The 16688-nt window shown below is 30.8% G+C and overlaps 2 protein-coding genes across 5 annotated transcripts in view; one reads left to right on the top strand and one right to left on the bottom strand.

The window, feature by feature from the left end:
- The window catches only part of drpr (multiple EGF like domains draper), a 94342-nt gene extending 85368 nt beyond the window's left edge, over positions 1–8974 (top strand). For all 4 annotated transcript variants that reach the window (XM_088224271.1, XM_088224273.1, XM_088224272.1 and 1 more), the window contains 7 exons: positions 776–931; positions 1707–1883; positions 2898–3062; positions 3429–3581; positions 5296–5478; positions 6008–6136; positions 6748–8974. In XM_088224271.1, coding sequence (XP_088080397.1) covers positions 776–931; positions 1707–1883; positions 2898–3062; positions 3429–3581; positions 5296–5478; positions 6008–6136; positions 6748–6893 — 1109 coding nt within the window. In that variant the 3' untranslated portion in view covers positions 6894–8974. The remainder of the gene's footprint in view (positions 1–775; positions 932–1706; positions 1884–2897; positions 3063–3428; positions 3582–5295; positions 5479–6007; positions 6137–6747) is intronic.
- Positions 8975–10290: 1316 nt separating this feature from the next.
- Ipp (inositol polyphosphate 1-phosphatase) lies at positions 10291–16302 on the bottom strand. Its single transcript, XM_088224276.1, has 4 exons — positions 15746–16302; positions 13888–14158; positions 12391–12547; positions 10291–11408 (listed from the first exon to the last, which is right to left on the bottom strand). Exons 1-4 carry the CDS (start codon positions 15947–15949, stop codon positions 10922–10924), a joined length of 1119 nt encoding a protein of 372 aa, XP_088080402.1. The 5' UTR covers positions 15950–16302; the 3' UTR covers positions 10291–10921.
- Positions 16303–16688: the final 386 nt, after the last annotated feature.

The following is a 16688-nucleotide window of genomic DNA, read 5'->3' as shown; positions in this document are numbered from 1 at the left end:
TTTTCAATGAATGAGGTTTTATGTACATACCGTAAATATTTATTAATATAAGATAAAAGTTCTTCGTGGCAAATTTCTATAGTGTACAATAAGGAAGAGTATACAATTTTTGCTTTCTTTGATAACCATTAATTTTCTTTAATTATTTATTTTTTATGTATTTTAATAAATAAATATTGGAGTAGTGTAATATCAAAGACGGCCATCTGTCATATAAATGATTTTGATCTAGCTTTACTTTTTTGTACTGAGGTAGTTTGTCAGTAAATTTCTCACTTTTGTCCAAAACAATTCTTTTACATAATGAAAATCAGCTCATTTGGTATTTTTATGTCACATTTTTATAAATGTATGTATTATTTTATTTATTTGATACTTCGCAGGAATATATTATATAATTAAATTAACAATGTATTCCTCACTGGGAAAACCTGTGCCGTATTTACTAAATATTGATTATGTTGTCTGTGGCTTAAAAAAGAAATGTTGACTCTGGTTTAAAAAAGAAATGTTGACTCTGGTTTAAAATTATTATTGTTTTTTACATATATATTTATAATATAAGTGTTTTAACAGCCAATGAATAGGGGAGTACTTTTCCGAAACTAACTTTCAGGTAATTGTTTAGTTAAAATAAGCAATTACTTACTTGGTCTGTTTTTAATTTCACAATTATTGATTTGACTTGTAATCCCAATTTCGGATTTATGAATCTACTAAGCTTTGACAAGGAACTTGTCTTTAAGCTTAGTTTGATTTCTCCATTTCGTTTCAGAAAATGATCCTTGCAACCATATAACCGGAGAATACAAGTGCCGAGCAGGTTACAAAGGGCTGACTTGCGAACACCCGTGTCCACAGGGGACATATGGACTGGATTGTATCAACAAATGTTCCTGTAAGAATGGAGCAGATTGCCATCATGTTACTGGTAAAACTGCAATATATTTATTTATTAAGTATGTATTTACTTAAACATTTAATAAAATTGTGTTTGTTTTGTATTTATCTGCCTCACTAGAAGTGCTTATTTCGGAGCAGGAATTTCACTCTTTTCACTAACCAGTATCAGCATGTAAATATGTAATAAAGATAGTCCGAAATATATTGGAGAAGCATCATATTAAACTTGATTAAATTATTTCAATTTCAACATACGGAGTTTATTTCTATTTTCGAAACAAAAATTAATCACGAGATGCTTTTTTACCATTGCATCATTCATCAAGAGGCGAAAAATTTCTAATGTTATGGATTTGGTGATCAAGATTGGCAACACAATTGTCGTTAAATCTTCTTTTCATCGCTAATTTTAAAAATATTTACTCAATAACAAGAGAGTAAATACAGAGATCTTCACTGCACAATAAGGTTCATTGGCTTTGAAGAGGAAACAGTTTAACGAAAATAAATTTGGCTCTCAAAAGAAATCTTAATCGTCGTAAGGCTGATCTTTGGCTATTTTGACTAATGAGTTTACCAACCACTGCCCTAAGGGAAATATTTCCTATAGGAAAGCATATAAAACAGTTTGGTAGATAAATAATCCTTGCACCTTTGACCAAATGTTGTGTTTTAGGGAGGAATATTGACGGTGATATTAATTCTTGTTCTTGTTTGTTGAAGACTTTTTATCACCACAATTTTTTTAACTCGAATGTCGGATCATCATGTATTAATGAATAATTAAATAATTTTCACTGTAGGTGCTTGTTTGTGCAATCCTGGCTGGACGGGGCCCACCTGTGGAGTGCCGTGTCCTTCTGGCAGCTGGGGGGCGGGCTGTGCGCAGCGCTGCTCCTGTGGTCAGCACGGTACGTGTCGGGGGAACGATGGCCACTGTCGCTGCAAGCCTGGCTACACGGGGGCCCACTGCAATGAGAGTGAGTACTCCCAATCTTAAATTGATCTGAACAATAGAATATAGTAATCGATGATTATCAAAAAATAGTATATATCAATAAACTGGGTTGTGGTCACGTGCTACTGTCGTGGACTTACTGATCAGAGGTCCTAAGTTCGAACCTGGCTCTACCACAAAATGATTACCATTTTTCAAACACTGACTACTAGAAAAAGACTTCAGAATCGGAATATTTTGATTAATTATCTGAAATCTATTTTGTATTGAATGTTTCATGTAGTATAATAATAATAAATAAATAATATATACACCACTGTATTTACATGAAAGCGAAATTACATTTAAAATAAAATTATATTGTAAGATTCTATTTAAAAGATAATTAATTTGGCTTTTTTAATACATGTATCTTAATTAAATTATTACCCTTTTCAAAAATGTTAACCCTGTCTGTTCCAATAAATTTCAATCCTAATAACTCCCTTGAGAGTCCAGCTTTGTCTACAAATATTTGGACATAGTCAAAATATTTTTGATTAAACTAATAGGTTTAACAGGAAGTATACAATTTTTAAAGTATTTTCAGGCGTTGCCTAGTAGGTGAAGTAGTTCAGCCAGATGAATCTCACCTACATCAATAAAGGTTTCAATTCTTTTACTTAACAAAAATCAACACGAAAGACTTGAGTTAGGCAGATTGGTGAATGTTACACAGTGTGTAAAGTGGCCACTTAAACCAGCCAATGACAGGTCATAATCCCTGTGATGTCTAGGCTTCCATATTTCCCTTCCAGAGATATTTTCCCTCTCTGTTGCAATAAATTTCAATGTTGTGAAGGTTTTTATTTAATAAGTAAATTTTTAATTTTGTTATTACCAACAATTCTTTAATTTGGTGAATTTTTATTTGAAATTGTTCTTGATAATTTTTACAACCTTTCATTGCTTACATTTAAAAAAATATTTTCTTGTGATCAGGTTTGTCCTCAGTATTAATCAAAATTGCCATCAATATCTATGTTTATTTTCCCAGTTTGTCCTGAGGGTTACTACGGCGAGCATTGTATGATGGCGTGCCAGTGTCCATCGGAGAACTTCATATGTCACGCTGCAATCGGCTGTGTTTGTCGTCAGGGCTTCACAGGAGACAAATGTGAGAGTAGGCTGAGTGACACTCTAGTGGGGGGACAGGAAGCCAGTGAGTTTACTTTATCGTAGCTGTCTAAAAATATGAATAAATATTTTAATATCTTGATAATTGTTTCTACAACACGAAACTAGAGATTAAAAGGAGTCTCAAAATTATTTGTACAAAGGTTTAAAACTGTACAATGAGTTATCCAAAGAATTTTTAAAAAAGGAAAACCTCAAAATATTTCACATTAATTCGAAAAAATATGTTCTTGATAAATTTTAATTTAAAATATAAAGTTTATGAAACATTTAAATATATAATTGTATAATACATAAATTGAATTATTATATTCATTTTCAATCTAAATATGAAACAAAGTAAGAATTATCATGTTTTTGTAGCTAATAATGATTTATTTTTGTATTACAGCAAACAGTGGAGCCATTGTGTCCGGTGTATTGGTAGCACTTATTCTTGTTGGAGTTATTGTAGCTCTCTTGTTGTATTACCGTCGCAGGGTCTCCAACTTAAAGACAGAAATTGCCCACGTCCAGTATATAGCTGATCCTAATTCTCAACCAGGTACAGTAAAATGTTTTAATACAGATATCATTTTGTCAAGTGAGGCTCCTAGAATGGGTATTCATTTACATAATGGGAAAAAATATATATAATGTACTCTTACCTGTAGTTCCAATTTGGAACTAGCACGTATTCCTTCAGTGTCGTAAAGGGAAAATAGAATAAGGTGATTGTACTGACCCATGACCTTATGATAAGTTCCTGTTATTTTCATTTGTATTAAAAACGTGCCGATAAACTTTTATTCATCATTAGTTTGGCGCGATCTAGATATTTTAAATTTTTGTATAAATTTGAATAAATAAAATAAATGTGTATTTGACTGATCACAAATTAACAAAACTGCAGTGAGGGATTCAATTAATGCTTTTGATGTTTCTATGATTTGTTATTTTCGCGGTTTGATTGTAAAGAATTGTTAAATTTTTGCTAAATTAGTTTTTAAAAATTGGTAGTGGATATGCAAAACTGAAAAAAGACGTTAAAAAAACAGTTTCGGAAAAGGGATGGATGCTTTTTTTTTATTTTTACAATATACATAAGAGGTAAAACAGAGTAGTAAAAAAATAAAGGATAATTACATTGCAATGAAATACATATTAATAGTAAACAAAAAATCCCACAAAGCCATGGGTATACAAGAAAATGTTAAAATGTTTTACAAACTTCATTAATATTTCATCTTCATTAACATTTATTATAAACCCATTATCACTTACATACCTGGGTAATAATGGGTTTGTAATACTGGTCAAATATATTTTCCAATATTCTTGGCGGCCTCTGTGGTGGCTAAGACTGCCATAGTCATGACTCACGCCGGAAGGTTCCGGGTTCTATTTCCGGTGAGAACACAAAAATTTAATTAAATTTTTCTCAAGCCTGGGTGTTCTTTGCTGTAATTCATCACTGTAATTGGGCCTCCCGGCCTGTTGTGGTGCAAAAATAAACATTGTATGTCACTGGAAACAAATTTAGATTTTTTTGTTTGAAAAATATAACTAGGATAAACATAATTATCTAATCTTTCTTAACGGAGACTACAAAAGATTCTTATCATATGTCAATACATATGTATGTTTGATTTTTCTATTTTTTGGTTAAATATTCATTTGACTTATTTTATGGATATACATATCGTCATGATCGTAGATTTTAGAGCGGTTTAATTTTTTTTTTTAAAAAGGCTTAAAAAGGGCAATTTATATCACAACTTGATATAAGTACAAAAGTATATAATTTTATACTTGACTTAGTTATATATAATTTTTTATCGAACCCGGAGAATATAAAGCCTTTATTTAACCTTTTCAAGATCCAATATAAAAGAAAATCAATTTTGCATTTTTTGCACATCCGACGTTCTACGATCATAATGATGATAGGTAATGTTATTTAAAAATATCTAATAATATTTGTACTTTGGAAAAATTCTCTTATCTTTGTATTTTTTTTGCACTATTCTTCCATGAGGCCTAATTACAGCGCAGAAAAATCACATGTAATTTATGTGATCTCACCGGGAATCGAACCTGGAATCCTCTGTGTGTGAGGGAAATGTCTCAGTCATCAGGAATACTGTACAAATGTTTTTTTTATTAGATCCATCAAATTAGTTCAATAATATTACATATTATGTAACATATTTTCAGATAACATTTTTAAAAATTTTATTGATGAAGCAGTGTCTCTAATATGTTTTTTTTTGTTTTAGATCGCCATCATTTTGACAATCCAGTATACTCTTACCAAGGAGGTAGCCGGACTGACGATTCTGCAAACCTTTTAAATAATGTTCCTACTCACATAAAGAATAACCTCTCCTTAAAGCAGAACAACACAGATCTTGAAAAACTTAAATTAAGCAGAGCCGGGTGTTCTGGGGAATCAGATGAGTGTAAGCTACAATTATTGTTCAATTAAATGATTTATTTATTGTTCAATTTTTATATTTATTTTAATAACTGTATTTCCTCGATTATAAGACGCACCCTTTTTTTTTGAGACCAGAAAAAATACCGTTTAAAAAACTTTATTATAAACAGTCATATTCATATTAAAAAGATGGGCATATTATGTATGTGTATGTGTGTCAGTGCCTAAAATTTCTTTAGATTCAGTGTTAGTTTTTTTCTGTATCACGTTTTGACGAGTCTGTCTTCCTGCAAAATTTCATCCAATATTTGCTTTCCTTATGTTAAATTTACGTTCTGCAGCCCTGTTTCTGTGCTTTTTTTCATACAAAACAACTTTTACTTTTATTGAAGTGTCTTATTGTAGTCTTCTTGACGACATTTTAAGCAGCGCTTAGAGTGAATTTTTCAATACTATTTTACTGTGATCAGACCATAGATTACAAGACGCACCTCAAATTCAGACACCAAAATAGAAAAAAATATGCCTCTTTTAATTAATATTTTTTATAGATTACGATCCTACAATGTCAATGAAGAATAAAGATGCCGATTGGACAAATCCAAACATCTTTCCCTGTGTTGATGATAACAAAGATGTAGAACATGTGTATGATGAAATTAAGCACAAGGAAGGATATGGTAAGAATATTTCCATAAATTATTTAAGCATGCAAGTTAATTTTGAATGTACACATTTTATATGTGGTACATTTTCTTAAGAATCAATTAAATTATACACATATTCATTACTTTGATATGCGCAGATATAAATTCTATATGGTTAAAAAACCCAAATGAAAAATATCCTATTTCTCTTCCGTAACATTTTCTTTTGAAATTTATCTAATAACAAAGTTTGAAGTTTAGTTGAATAAAAAATGTATTTTTCATTGCAAGACATTTTTCTCAAGATTAAGATATCGTTGCTTCGTTCTTTTCACCACTATAGTTACAAAAACGTGTCAATTTTTTATAAATTTTGAAGAAGGGCTTTGATGGGCTCTGAAAAATCAAAATTTTAGCTTACAAGCCTAACTCTAGTGTCAGTTGGTGCATTGAACATTTGTTTGTGCAGGTTTTTTTTTTTAACCTTAGCCTGTTTACACAAAATGCTGAAAAGTCCGATGATTTATTTAACTCAATAAGCCTTAAAAAGGACATCATATTTAGACATCTTTTAACAGCTGTCATATTACAGAAAATTACTTTCGCATACACATACTTATAAGGGACTGTTTTGTTTTATTTAGAAAAAGAATACGACCATTTAAACTACACTAGGCCAGCGAGTTCATGGCGGCCACATTATCAAAGGATGGAAGTTGCTCTTCCTAAATTAGAAAATGAGAAGCGAGCTCCATCGCCTACCGTGTCTACCACCAGCAGTCACAAGTGATACAAAATTCTCTTCAACTCCGAGTGATAATTTAAACGATATTTTAAGGAAAGTAACACTCATATCAGATGTTCTCAGTGGAAGGTTTACGAAAAAAGAATGTTAGTTATTGTGATCATTTTAAAAGTATCGACAGCGATTGGTTTGAAATGTGTGAATGTTTTAATTAACAATGAATTATTTGCATTGCGCTAAATTTCCAATCATGTTTTTAAAAACACCGCAATTTTTTGCGATGATTTTGCATTTTAGAGCATTTAAGTAAGATTGAAAAAAATATATAATTTCAAGACTATGATTATAACAAATATTCAGAATTCCGAAAGAGATTTGCTTGATTGATTTAATTTAAGTATCTTGTTGGATATTTTTTTTTCAAGATTCGACTGCTGCGATTATCAGCTACAAAAAACAATTTGGATTACAAATGTTGCTTCTGGAAAGCTTAATCCAACTATCAATAAACGTACTGACTTCTCGTTCTCGTAGTTTTAATTACTTTTAAAACATAAACGTATATATCAAGTAAAAATATATTAAACTATTTTCTTATTTAAATGAATTTGAATATTTTTATTGATTTGTAGAGGTTGTTTCAAAATTAGGTCAATTATACACCTTTGTCATGAAAATATTACAAATCTAAGAACTGATAGGTGGGATGATTTCATATATTTTTTATTAGTATATTTGATTCAAAATATCGAGACAATAAACCATGTCATAAAAAAAACTCGCATTAGTATGAAACGAATTTTATTTGTATTCCTAATGTTTTATATTCTAACAAAATATTTGCACTGCCCACTGTAGTTTTGGGAGGTTACTACCATCAATAGCTGTAACAATAAAACTTACATGTGAAACCTTTGGGTAGAAAATTAAATTAAATTATTTTTCCAAAATTGTAGTTTTTGTTTCATTGATCTATAAAAATCTACACTGATTTCTGTTAAACAAGTTTTTAATGACATGTAAAGACAATATTGAATGTTTCACATTTCAAAGAAAACAATTAAATTTAAGATTTCATTGTATGTTGTGAATTCTAAGTATTTTGATATTGTAATTTTTTATAGTTAGTCTTATTAGTGAAAATAAAAATATAATGTGACTGTTTTTCAAGTTGTGTTTTTAATATCATTTTAGAAGGTGTAGGCCAATGTTACAATGGAAAACTTTTTCCATAACTAAAATTCTTATAGAATTATTTATATTTTTATACAAACTATTCATTGTCAATCTGAATTAATCTGTAATCATCCATCTTTTTGGTTATGTACAAACATATCTGTATTTATCTAGTTTTACATATAAATTTTAAGTAAGTAAAGAAAGAATTATGGTGGTTTGCTATACAACTTGCCTTTTCTCTGGGTATTAATTGCACTGATGATTTATATTTTAAAAACAATATTTCACTACATCTTGTTACGATTTTTTTTAATTCTTAGAATGTTTGCTACATCTATGTATTTTGTCTCTTACAAGTGCAATATATTATGTCTGTAAATATTGATTTCTGAGACCGAAATCAAGTAGTCAATTCAAAAGATTTGCGAATGCAAGCTCTTCCACTTTCTCTGATTTTACCTAGAATAAGGAAGTGCAGATATTTTTTTTATTTAACAATTTTGTATTCTCTTCTATACCAAGTCGAGAAGCCCTTTCTGGGGTGGAAACGTTGCGTTTACGGCCTTAGACTTTGAGACAAAATTATATTTTCTGCCCTCGATGCATGTGATTACTGAGTAAATTCTGTGTACTTTTTTTGTATGTGGTCCCCATTATGAGCTGACAAAATTGAAATATTCACTGCTCAATTAATTAAAAATATATAAAATTCAATAAGGTCAAAATAAGGTAAAATCAAAAGTAATCTATAAGAGAGAGTCAGTGCCAATCGTTTCTAGTATTAAATATATGAAGAATATTTTTATTATTATACTTTGTGTACTGTGATAGATCCCTAAGCATGTGTTAAGAAAAATAAATTTTTATTTCATATTATGTACTAAGTGTAAATACTATATCAATTTATGAAAATATTTTATTGACTATAAAAATGGATTTACAACCAATATGATTTGTTTTTTTTTTGTCTAGATTAAGCAAAATATTAGAAAAATATATTGTTGCCATTTTAAAAGTTATTATGAACTTCAAAACTGTTTTGAAATGAACAGAAATATAACTTACAAAGCCCCATTTTATTAGAAATTACTTCAAGGGTTCTCTATATTAAACTGATGAATACTGTTCAACAGAGCGAATGCTTGAATTGTATTTACCGGTGAAGAAAGGACAAGTTATAATGCGGGTTGATAATAAAAGAAAACGATGTAGTCAAACATTGAAGATAAACACAATTTATTTCAAGTCAACAGTTTTGTCATAGATAAATAAATTTAAAATACCCACAAGATTTGATTCGAATGTTTCTATCATACTATTACTATCATTGACTAAGTAACAAAATTTTGCTATTTATTTCCTAAGTTTTAAATACAAGAAATATATAATATATTAAAATCATCTCATCAACTTTGGCCAAGAAAGTCAGACCTATTTTAAAACATTGAACAGTGTTGGAAAATTGATGTCCAAGTATTTTTTTGGATATCATAGAAACAATTATTTCTGCCACCCATGTAAGCTTAAATAATACGTATTGTATGAAAAAAAGATCTCAGTAAAGCTAAATTAAGTATTGGATTGAGATAGGGTCTTTTCACAAATTTGGTATAACATTATCAAATAAATTCAATATTTAGAGTGGCTTTTTTCTATTCTAATGATACAACTTATCAATGTAAAAAAATAGAGTTTTCAGTCATAATTTTTGGTTTTAAAAACAAACATATATGTTGATGTTGATGTCACATCACGTTGATGTCATTTGTCATCCCTGCTGAGTGCGGTCCTAACAAACACTACTGCATACAAACAAACAACGGCATATGTGTCGTTTATCCCATAGGGTGTAAAACGTCTTGGTTTTAGAAAAATATGAATATTTTACCTTTCTGAAAATTTATCTGATGTCACAAAGAAAAAAAAAAACCATTACTATTATAACTTTTGGCGTAATTTAACTCGTAAAAGACTGTGCTAAAAAATCCCCCCGCAAACAGTGCTGAAATGTCGTGTTATATTCAGCAAAATACCTATAAGATAATTTGAAATTCAGGTATTTAAAAACAATAAATTGACATACATTATTTTATACTGTTTAACAATCTATTTTCCATAATTTATAAAAATAATCATACGACTGTTTTATAAAAATATGACTGTATTATTTAAAAAATAAGATATGTACTCTATGTAGACTCATGTGACATCATAAGAATAAAAAAAATCTAAAAAGTGAAAAGACCCCATTTAAAAAGTCAGGTTTTATTATGCTATTTAAAAGTAATTTATTAATAATTGTTCATATCAGTTTCCTATCACCATATAAAATATTTATGTACTTATGTACATACATAATATTACATTATCCACAAATAAATGTATGATCAATTTCCAGATCATATTTGTACAAGGAAAAATCTATTATAAAATAAACTTTAAAAACATGAATTGGTAATCAACAAATGAATAAAAAAAGTATTCGGTGTAAACAATTCAAAAATTTGATTAGATTTTGACTTTTACGCCTATCAGACTAGACTCATTAAGTGATAAGTGTCGAAATATTTTTTATACAAATACATAATGTAAAAATCAATATTTTTGTTATAAAAATAAAACCTATTGTACTAATGTACATTAAAAAAATATTAAGTATCGCATATCACAAAAATATAAATTTATAGGAAAAGTTAAATTTATGGAATGATTATTTTTAAAAAGATGTAAACTTATTAGTTATGATAAAAATAATACAGAAAAAAACTGTAGGAATACGAAATTCAATCTAGAGATTCAACATAAAATGAATAATTGTGTAATATTCAGTATTGCTTAGTGAAACATGTAGGTTTAAAATGTGACTAGAAATATATTCACTTTGTTTGGAATCGTCACAGAACTTCTAGGACTTTAGATATGATGTCTGGATCTCTGTATGCTATTATTCCGCCCTTGTTACACCACTGATCGATAGCGGAACCATTACATTCTTCCTTTTCCGCTATGTAAGTTACTTCGCAGTTTTCCCCGCAAGTCTCGTCGTTGAGAGCTTTCGAATAGTCAAGAATGCCTCCATCCAGAGCGTTTAGGATGGCATGAGGACCGCAAGTATCCCATTTGAAGGTGCTGGGCTTGGACAGAATGTAAGCATCGGCATGCCCTAAAATGACCATAAGCAGTTTGTATCCGGCTCCGGCAGATTCCACTAAATTATAACCAGCGTCGTTCAGTAGCTCCTTTAGTTTGATGTTCTCGCTAGAACTTATGCATATCGTTGAAGTAGTTTTGCTATCTGATTTTTCGGGAGAATCTTTATAAGGATTGAAGAAAATTCTCTTTCCCATGTAGCTTATTCCCCACAAGCAACGGCCCTTTGATCTGAAATAAAAATTAGCTCAAATTACTAGGAAAAAAACCCGAAATTTCAGATATCCTTAAAATAAGAGTCCAGATAGATCATTATTCCAAAGCACTAATTTCATACTAAATGAAATGATCAAATAAAGGAGGTATTTATATAATTTTTGCTTCTGTGATTTAAAAAAAAAAAAAATGAGGCCCTAATCTTTTATAAATAATTGAATATTAGTTTTATCTTTTTTCCTAAAATTTGCATTTGATTCGTGATTGGAAAAAGCAAGTAAGCCAAGAGAAATTACACACATTAAATGAATATAGGCTTTACTAATTATTATAGTGTTTTTAAATATACATATTATATACCGTTTTTTTAGTTGAAAAAATAATATGCGTTCTTATGATTTACCTAAATATTTTATTTCAAGGGCCATTTTTCAACGAGTTATAAATAACTCCCTATTAGAAAATGGGAATCAAGTTGGGGTAGAGTGAGATTCGAACCGCGGACCTTTGATCCTTGAGTCCGAGACCCTAGCCACAGGACCACAACCCAATTATTGCCCTTATTCGTCTTTGCTACATAGTTTTATGTTATTTTTGTTCAGTTTCTTGTACATACGTTTCTTCATATAACTGTTGTAATTGGCTTAGGCCATATATATAATAAATAAATAAAGCCTGTTCATGTTATGTTTTACGAAAGAAATTTTAAATTGTGTAAAGCTAATTAATCAATTACATAATAATAATATTGGGATGGGTGAAAAACAAATTACTTTAAATAAAAATTATTATTCTACACTTTTAATAAAAAATAAACATTATATTATGTAGCTTATGCTGCATGCCATCAAAATTTGGCATTAACAGTTATGTCAATTTCAAATAACATTACTATATCTTTTAGGAAGTGAAACTAAGCACACTACTACATAATATGTGATTACAGTTAATCATATTAATTTATGAATACATTTGACAGAAAAATATGGCAAGTTACCCGTTATAGAATGGTTGATTTAGGACACCTATAACCGGCTGACCCGTGAGTCGATCATATACACCAATAAGTACTGTGACACACTGTAGCCCAGATAGGCTGATACTACCAATACTGACAGACTCGCTGTCTCCATTGATATACTCGGCAGTAGAATCTGAAAATAATGACAAATTGATACTACATACATAATATTAACAATATGTTCACATTGATGGGTAGGAGATTGTAGCACATTTGATGCCGGCAATGTAGGCGTTCTTAGAATATGTGGGCAGTTAATGTCCACATTTTATGCCATCATCACTAGTATTCTCTTTCTATTATATAGTCAACTTTTCATTTGACTATTTTTCACAGAATAGTTCCAGCAGCAAATGGATCAAACCTCTTAAATATAAAAAAGCAAAATACTTCAGTTAGGGCTTTATCCTTATTTAACATCGACTATTATTGCAATATAACACTGTTAAGTTATTGTCACTCTTACCATCAAATATAAACATGGTTGCATTAGTTAAAACTGGCATGTAATGTAATTTCTTTTATTTTGCAAAAATAGGTGTTTGATTCAAATAAAAATGATCTGACTATTGAAAAACTTCATACACAGTATAAAGACAAAACTCCGCCATCTTTAAGAATTCAATTAAAAATCGCATGGTTCTGTAGTACTCGTCTAGGGTACTAGTTCTATTTCACTCACACTCAGTACTGTATTTTTCAACTTTACCAAACATTTCATTAAAAAATCATTTGGTTACCCATGCAATACGGCTAGAAAGCTAAAAAAATCTTGAAAGTTTTCGTCTTTCTGTAACCATATTTTTTTCTTTGCATTGTTCCGATACAGTCTGAATATGTACAATAGACAAGTTGATCGCGAACGACCAGTTAGGCACTGCTGCTGTAGTAGAATTAAGTGTATGTACAGCTTTTCGTCGACTTATGACTGTTCGACTTTATGATCGCAATCTGCGATCAGTTGTTCGCCTGCTCTGAATACAATAAATTGAGATTTCCAAGTAAGGTAAGGATTATTCAACCAATCCAAAATAATATAAAAAGGAACATATAGAAACCCGATAAATGACAGACACGCTATTTCATTTTTGTCGTATAACAATATCATCATGCAGCGTAAGTAATTGTATATATAAGAAAATTATTGCATGTTCCGACTTACAACCAGATCGACTTACGCCCTATTTTCCAGACCCGATCGCGGTCGTAAGTCGACGAATAGCTGTATAAATGTATGTACTTCATTTTGTTTCCTTAAAATAAAATACTATTTTGTGACCATGAACTGAACTGAATGAATACTCATTATCATGTAAGTGAAAGTTTGAAAATAACATAATAAAGCTTTGAATAATTGTGGTGGCCAAAGAAATATTTTCAACACCTTCGCAGAGTAGGTTGATCTTCATCCTATTTTTTTTTCAGTTGAAAAAAGCTCCGATTAGGTATACAAACATAATAACAAGTTTTTACCTATGGGATCAATCCACACTCCCATGTTGCAGACTGGAATGTCCAAATTCAGGCAGCTACTGATTTGTGAATTAATGTCATCCATAATTATATCTTTGTGAACTTCAGCGGCCAGTATATTGGCTGCATTTTCATTCCCGTCGAGAACTTTAAATAGAAGTTCCGCAGTTTGAGATTCTGATTCCCGAACTTCCACAGATATGGTTTCTCCGAGAGTATTACTGAAGGAATTACTTTCTTCTCCGTGTATGTGATCGACCAGATCCGGAAACTGAAAAGGAGACATAGATGCACCTTAAGGAAAACGAATTACGGGTTTCACATTAACAAATAAATGTTTATACATTCATGATTTATATCTGTAAAGATTCCTTCTTTTATTACTGTGGCTGTGAACTGTAATGAAAGGTGTCGCTTCTCAGTAGAGATTTATTCTTGGAAGATTTAAGTTAACTGAAGAGGGCTCTGGTACTGCACGGAGCTGCAAAATTTGGAACCGCTGAACAGGACTGTTATTTTGGAAGCTAGGCAAGCAAGCAGGAGCAGAAAAAGGGCAGAGAGCCAATTTCACTGCCTTATTTAGTCTCTGAGAGCTACACATATAAACCAAATATGCATCTAATGCACTGGAACCTACCCACAGAGGATTACCAAATTGAAACAATATTAAGATGTTAGCTTTTAAGATTTCAGATAGGGTTTAGTCGAAACTAAATTGCAGTTTCAATTGCAATAAAAATTAAATAAAACTGATAACACTAAAACTGATTTTGGTCAATTTTAAGTTTTTATGCAAAAATGTCCGTAAAGTAATATTCCATCCTTCTGATGATACAGTGGCCTTAATTGTCTAAACAGTTTTTTCTCGCACCTGAAGGTTGACTGGTTTGTATATATGAGGCGTAGCATCTAGAGCTACGATATGCTTAATTTACTAACTGTCTGATTCGAAGTAAGCATTATTTGGCAAATGAAAATACTTAAATGATATCAAAATCATTGCTGAAATGACAAGTCTTTATCCTGTATGTATGTAAAGAATACGACCAATCTCTATATCATGTTAATAGATATTTTAATACATGTACAAACATGAATTGTTAGAGTGAAGTCATTCAATTAAACAGTAACAAGTTGTATTTCTTTTGAGCTAACTAAAGATATGAAATTTTTTGTCTAGCTTATATTATGATAATAAAGTGCGAACTTTGGAACCATAAAAACATGTTAATGCATAATTTAATGAGATACGTAGATTTTAAGAGTAAATATTAAGTATTTCAAGAATAAATTTGTTTTATTAGAAATTTACAACCCCCCTCATCAAATAATGATGAAGCAACAGTTTTATGTGACGAAAGTCAGTTATGACTGAGATATGAAATAGTATAATACATCGTTTTGTTGATTAAAATTTAAATCGGCTTATTTCCATGCTATGCTGAAGGATTTCCTGTCGGCTTATTAAGGAATTTAAACAATGTATTTGCTTATACATACAAGGAAATTTTGATAAAACTGATAGATGTAATTACTTATAGAAACAATTAACACCAATCTGTGTTTCATAATTTTATAAGTTATAAGTACTCACTCATCAAACATATCTTGAGAGTCTGGGCTAATTCAGCTGACTGTGGCCTAGAATATAGGCCCCATACACACAACTAGATATTTCAGTTAGGTCAGGAATAACTCTTGTAATTTGATGGAATAGGAATGAATAGTACGATGCATTAATAATTAAATGATTATATTTTAAGTTCACAGTTTACAATATTATTTGGAAATCACAACATTTGTTGAGGAAAAATTTGCTGTTGTTGAAATAAGTAATTTATAAAATTAAGATAAAAACCTTCTTTCCCAGTTCATGTCTGACAGTTTCTTGTATAAGGACATCAGCTAAAGTCTTGAAATCTTGAATAAATCGAGGGTTAGCGTCTTTCTTCCCCTTTTCTTGGACTAGAAGTGAGAACAGATCTTTTTCAGTTCGGCAAGCTCGGGCTATATTCGATGCCTTTTCCGATACTGCAATCAACGCTTGAAGTAACTCAGTCATGGTTATGCGTTATGCGAAATCGGGGTAACAGGCACTTCATGCAGAGTGATATTCCGGAATGCCGAGAAAATTCTATTGCAGACCCTACAAGTGCCGTAACGGTAAAATAGCACTAATTTTATTAGCGCTATTCATTTGTATGCGTCACCATTATCGTTTTAGAAAGGGAAAATATATTTTAATTCATAACACCCGTTATCCTTCTGCTAAACACCCTCTTTCTTTAACGCTAATGTCACAAAAATCACATTATCAATAGTACGTCAAACGGATGCCCTTATCTTATGTCACTCGCGTCTCGCGTCACTCGCGATCATAAACTTCACCGAGCACGAACGAAATTCGATTCGTCTGACGTCGGATCACCTATCGGACGTCGGACCGCACTAGTGATGTCCGAGTCTATTTTTGAACCGAATAGTTATATCTTATACCAAATCGATTACAATATTAATCGAATAACTCAAATTTTCCACATCGTGTGACTGGCGGCTTATCTCCGCGGAACAATGATTACTCCCACCACCGCGTGCGGCTGCATTGTCCTTGTGACTTGTGATAATAGGGATTTGCTTGACGTGAGCGTGTCATTCCCGCACATTTATTCTGCCGAAAATGGCGGAATTTAAAAAAATTTAATTCGTCCTATAACAATTCCCATAAATCTTGGAATAAAATAAATCATGTTTTTCCTGAACTCGCTCGTAATAAACGCCGCCGTGTATTCATATTCGCAGAG

The sequence above is a fragment of the Micrasema longulum genome, unplaced genomic scaffold (assembly GCF_059751315.1).
Source record: "Micrasema longulum isolate JH-2025_06_02 unplaced genomic scaffold, ASM5975131v1 h1tg000276l, whole genome shotgun sequence".
Classification (NCBI taxonomy): domain Eukaryota; kingdom Metazoa; phylum Arthropoda; class Insecta; order Trichoptera; family Brachycentridae; genus Micrasema; species Micrasema longulum.
Note: the sequence above shows the minus strand (reverse complement) of the source record. Positions and strands in the feature narration are given on the sequence as shown.

Bases quoted from the DNA above. Each gene is read 5' to 3' on its own strand.
- Ipp (XM_088224276.1), bottom strand. From the start codon at position 15,949: ATGACTGAGTTACTTCAAGCGTTGATTGCAGTATCGGAAAAGGCATCG. The intron at 14,159-15,745 runs GTTTTTATCTTA...TCTCCTTTTCAG, and splicing joins GACATGAACTGGGAAAGAAG to TTTCCGGATCTGGTCGATCA. The intron at 11,409-12,390 runs GTAACTTGCCAT...TTTTTATTTCAG, and splicing joins AATCAACCATTCTATAACGG to ATCAAAGGGCCGTTGCTTGT.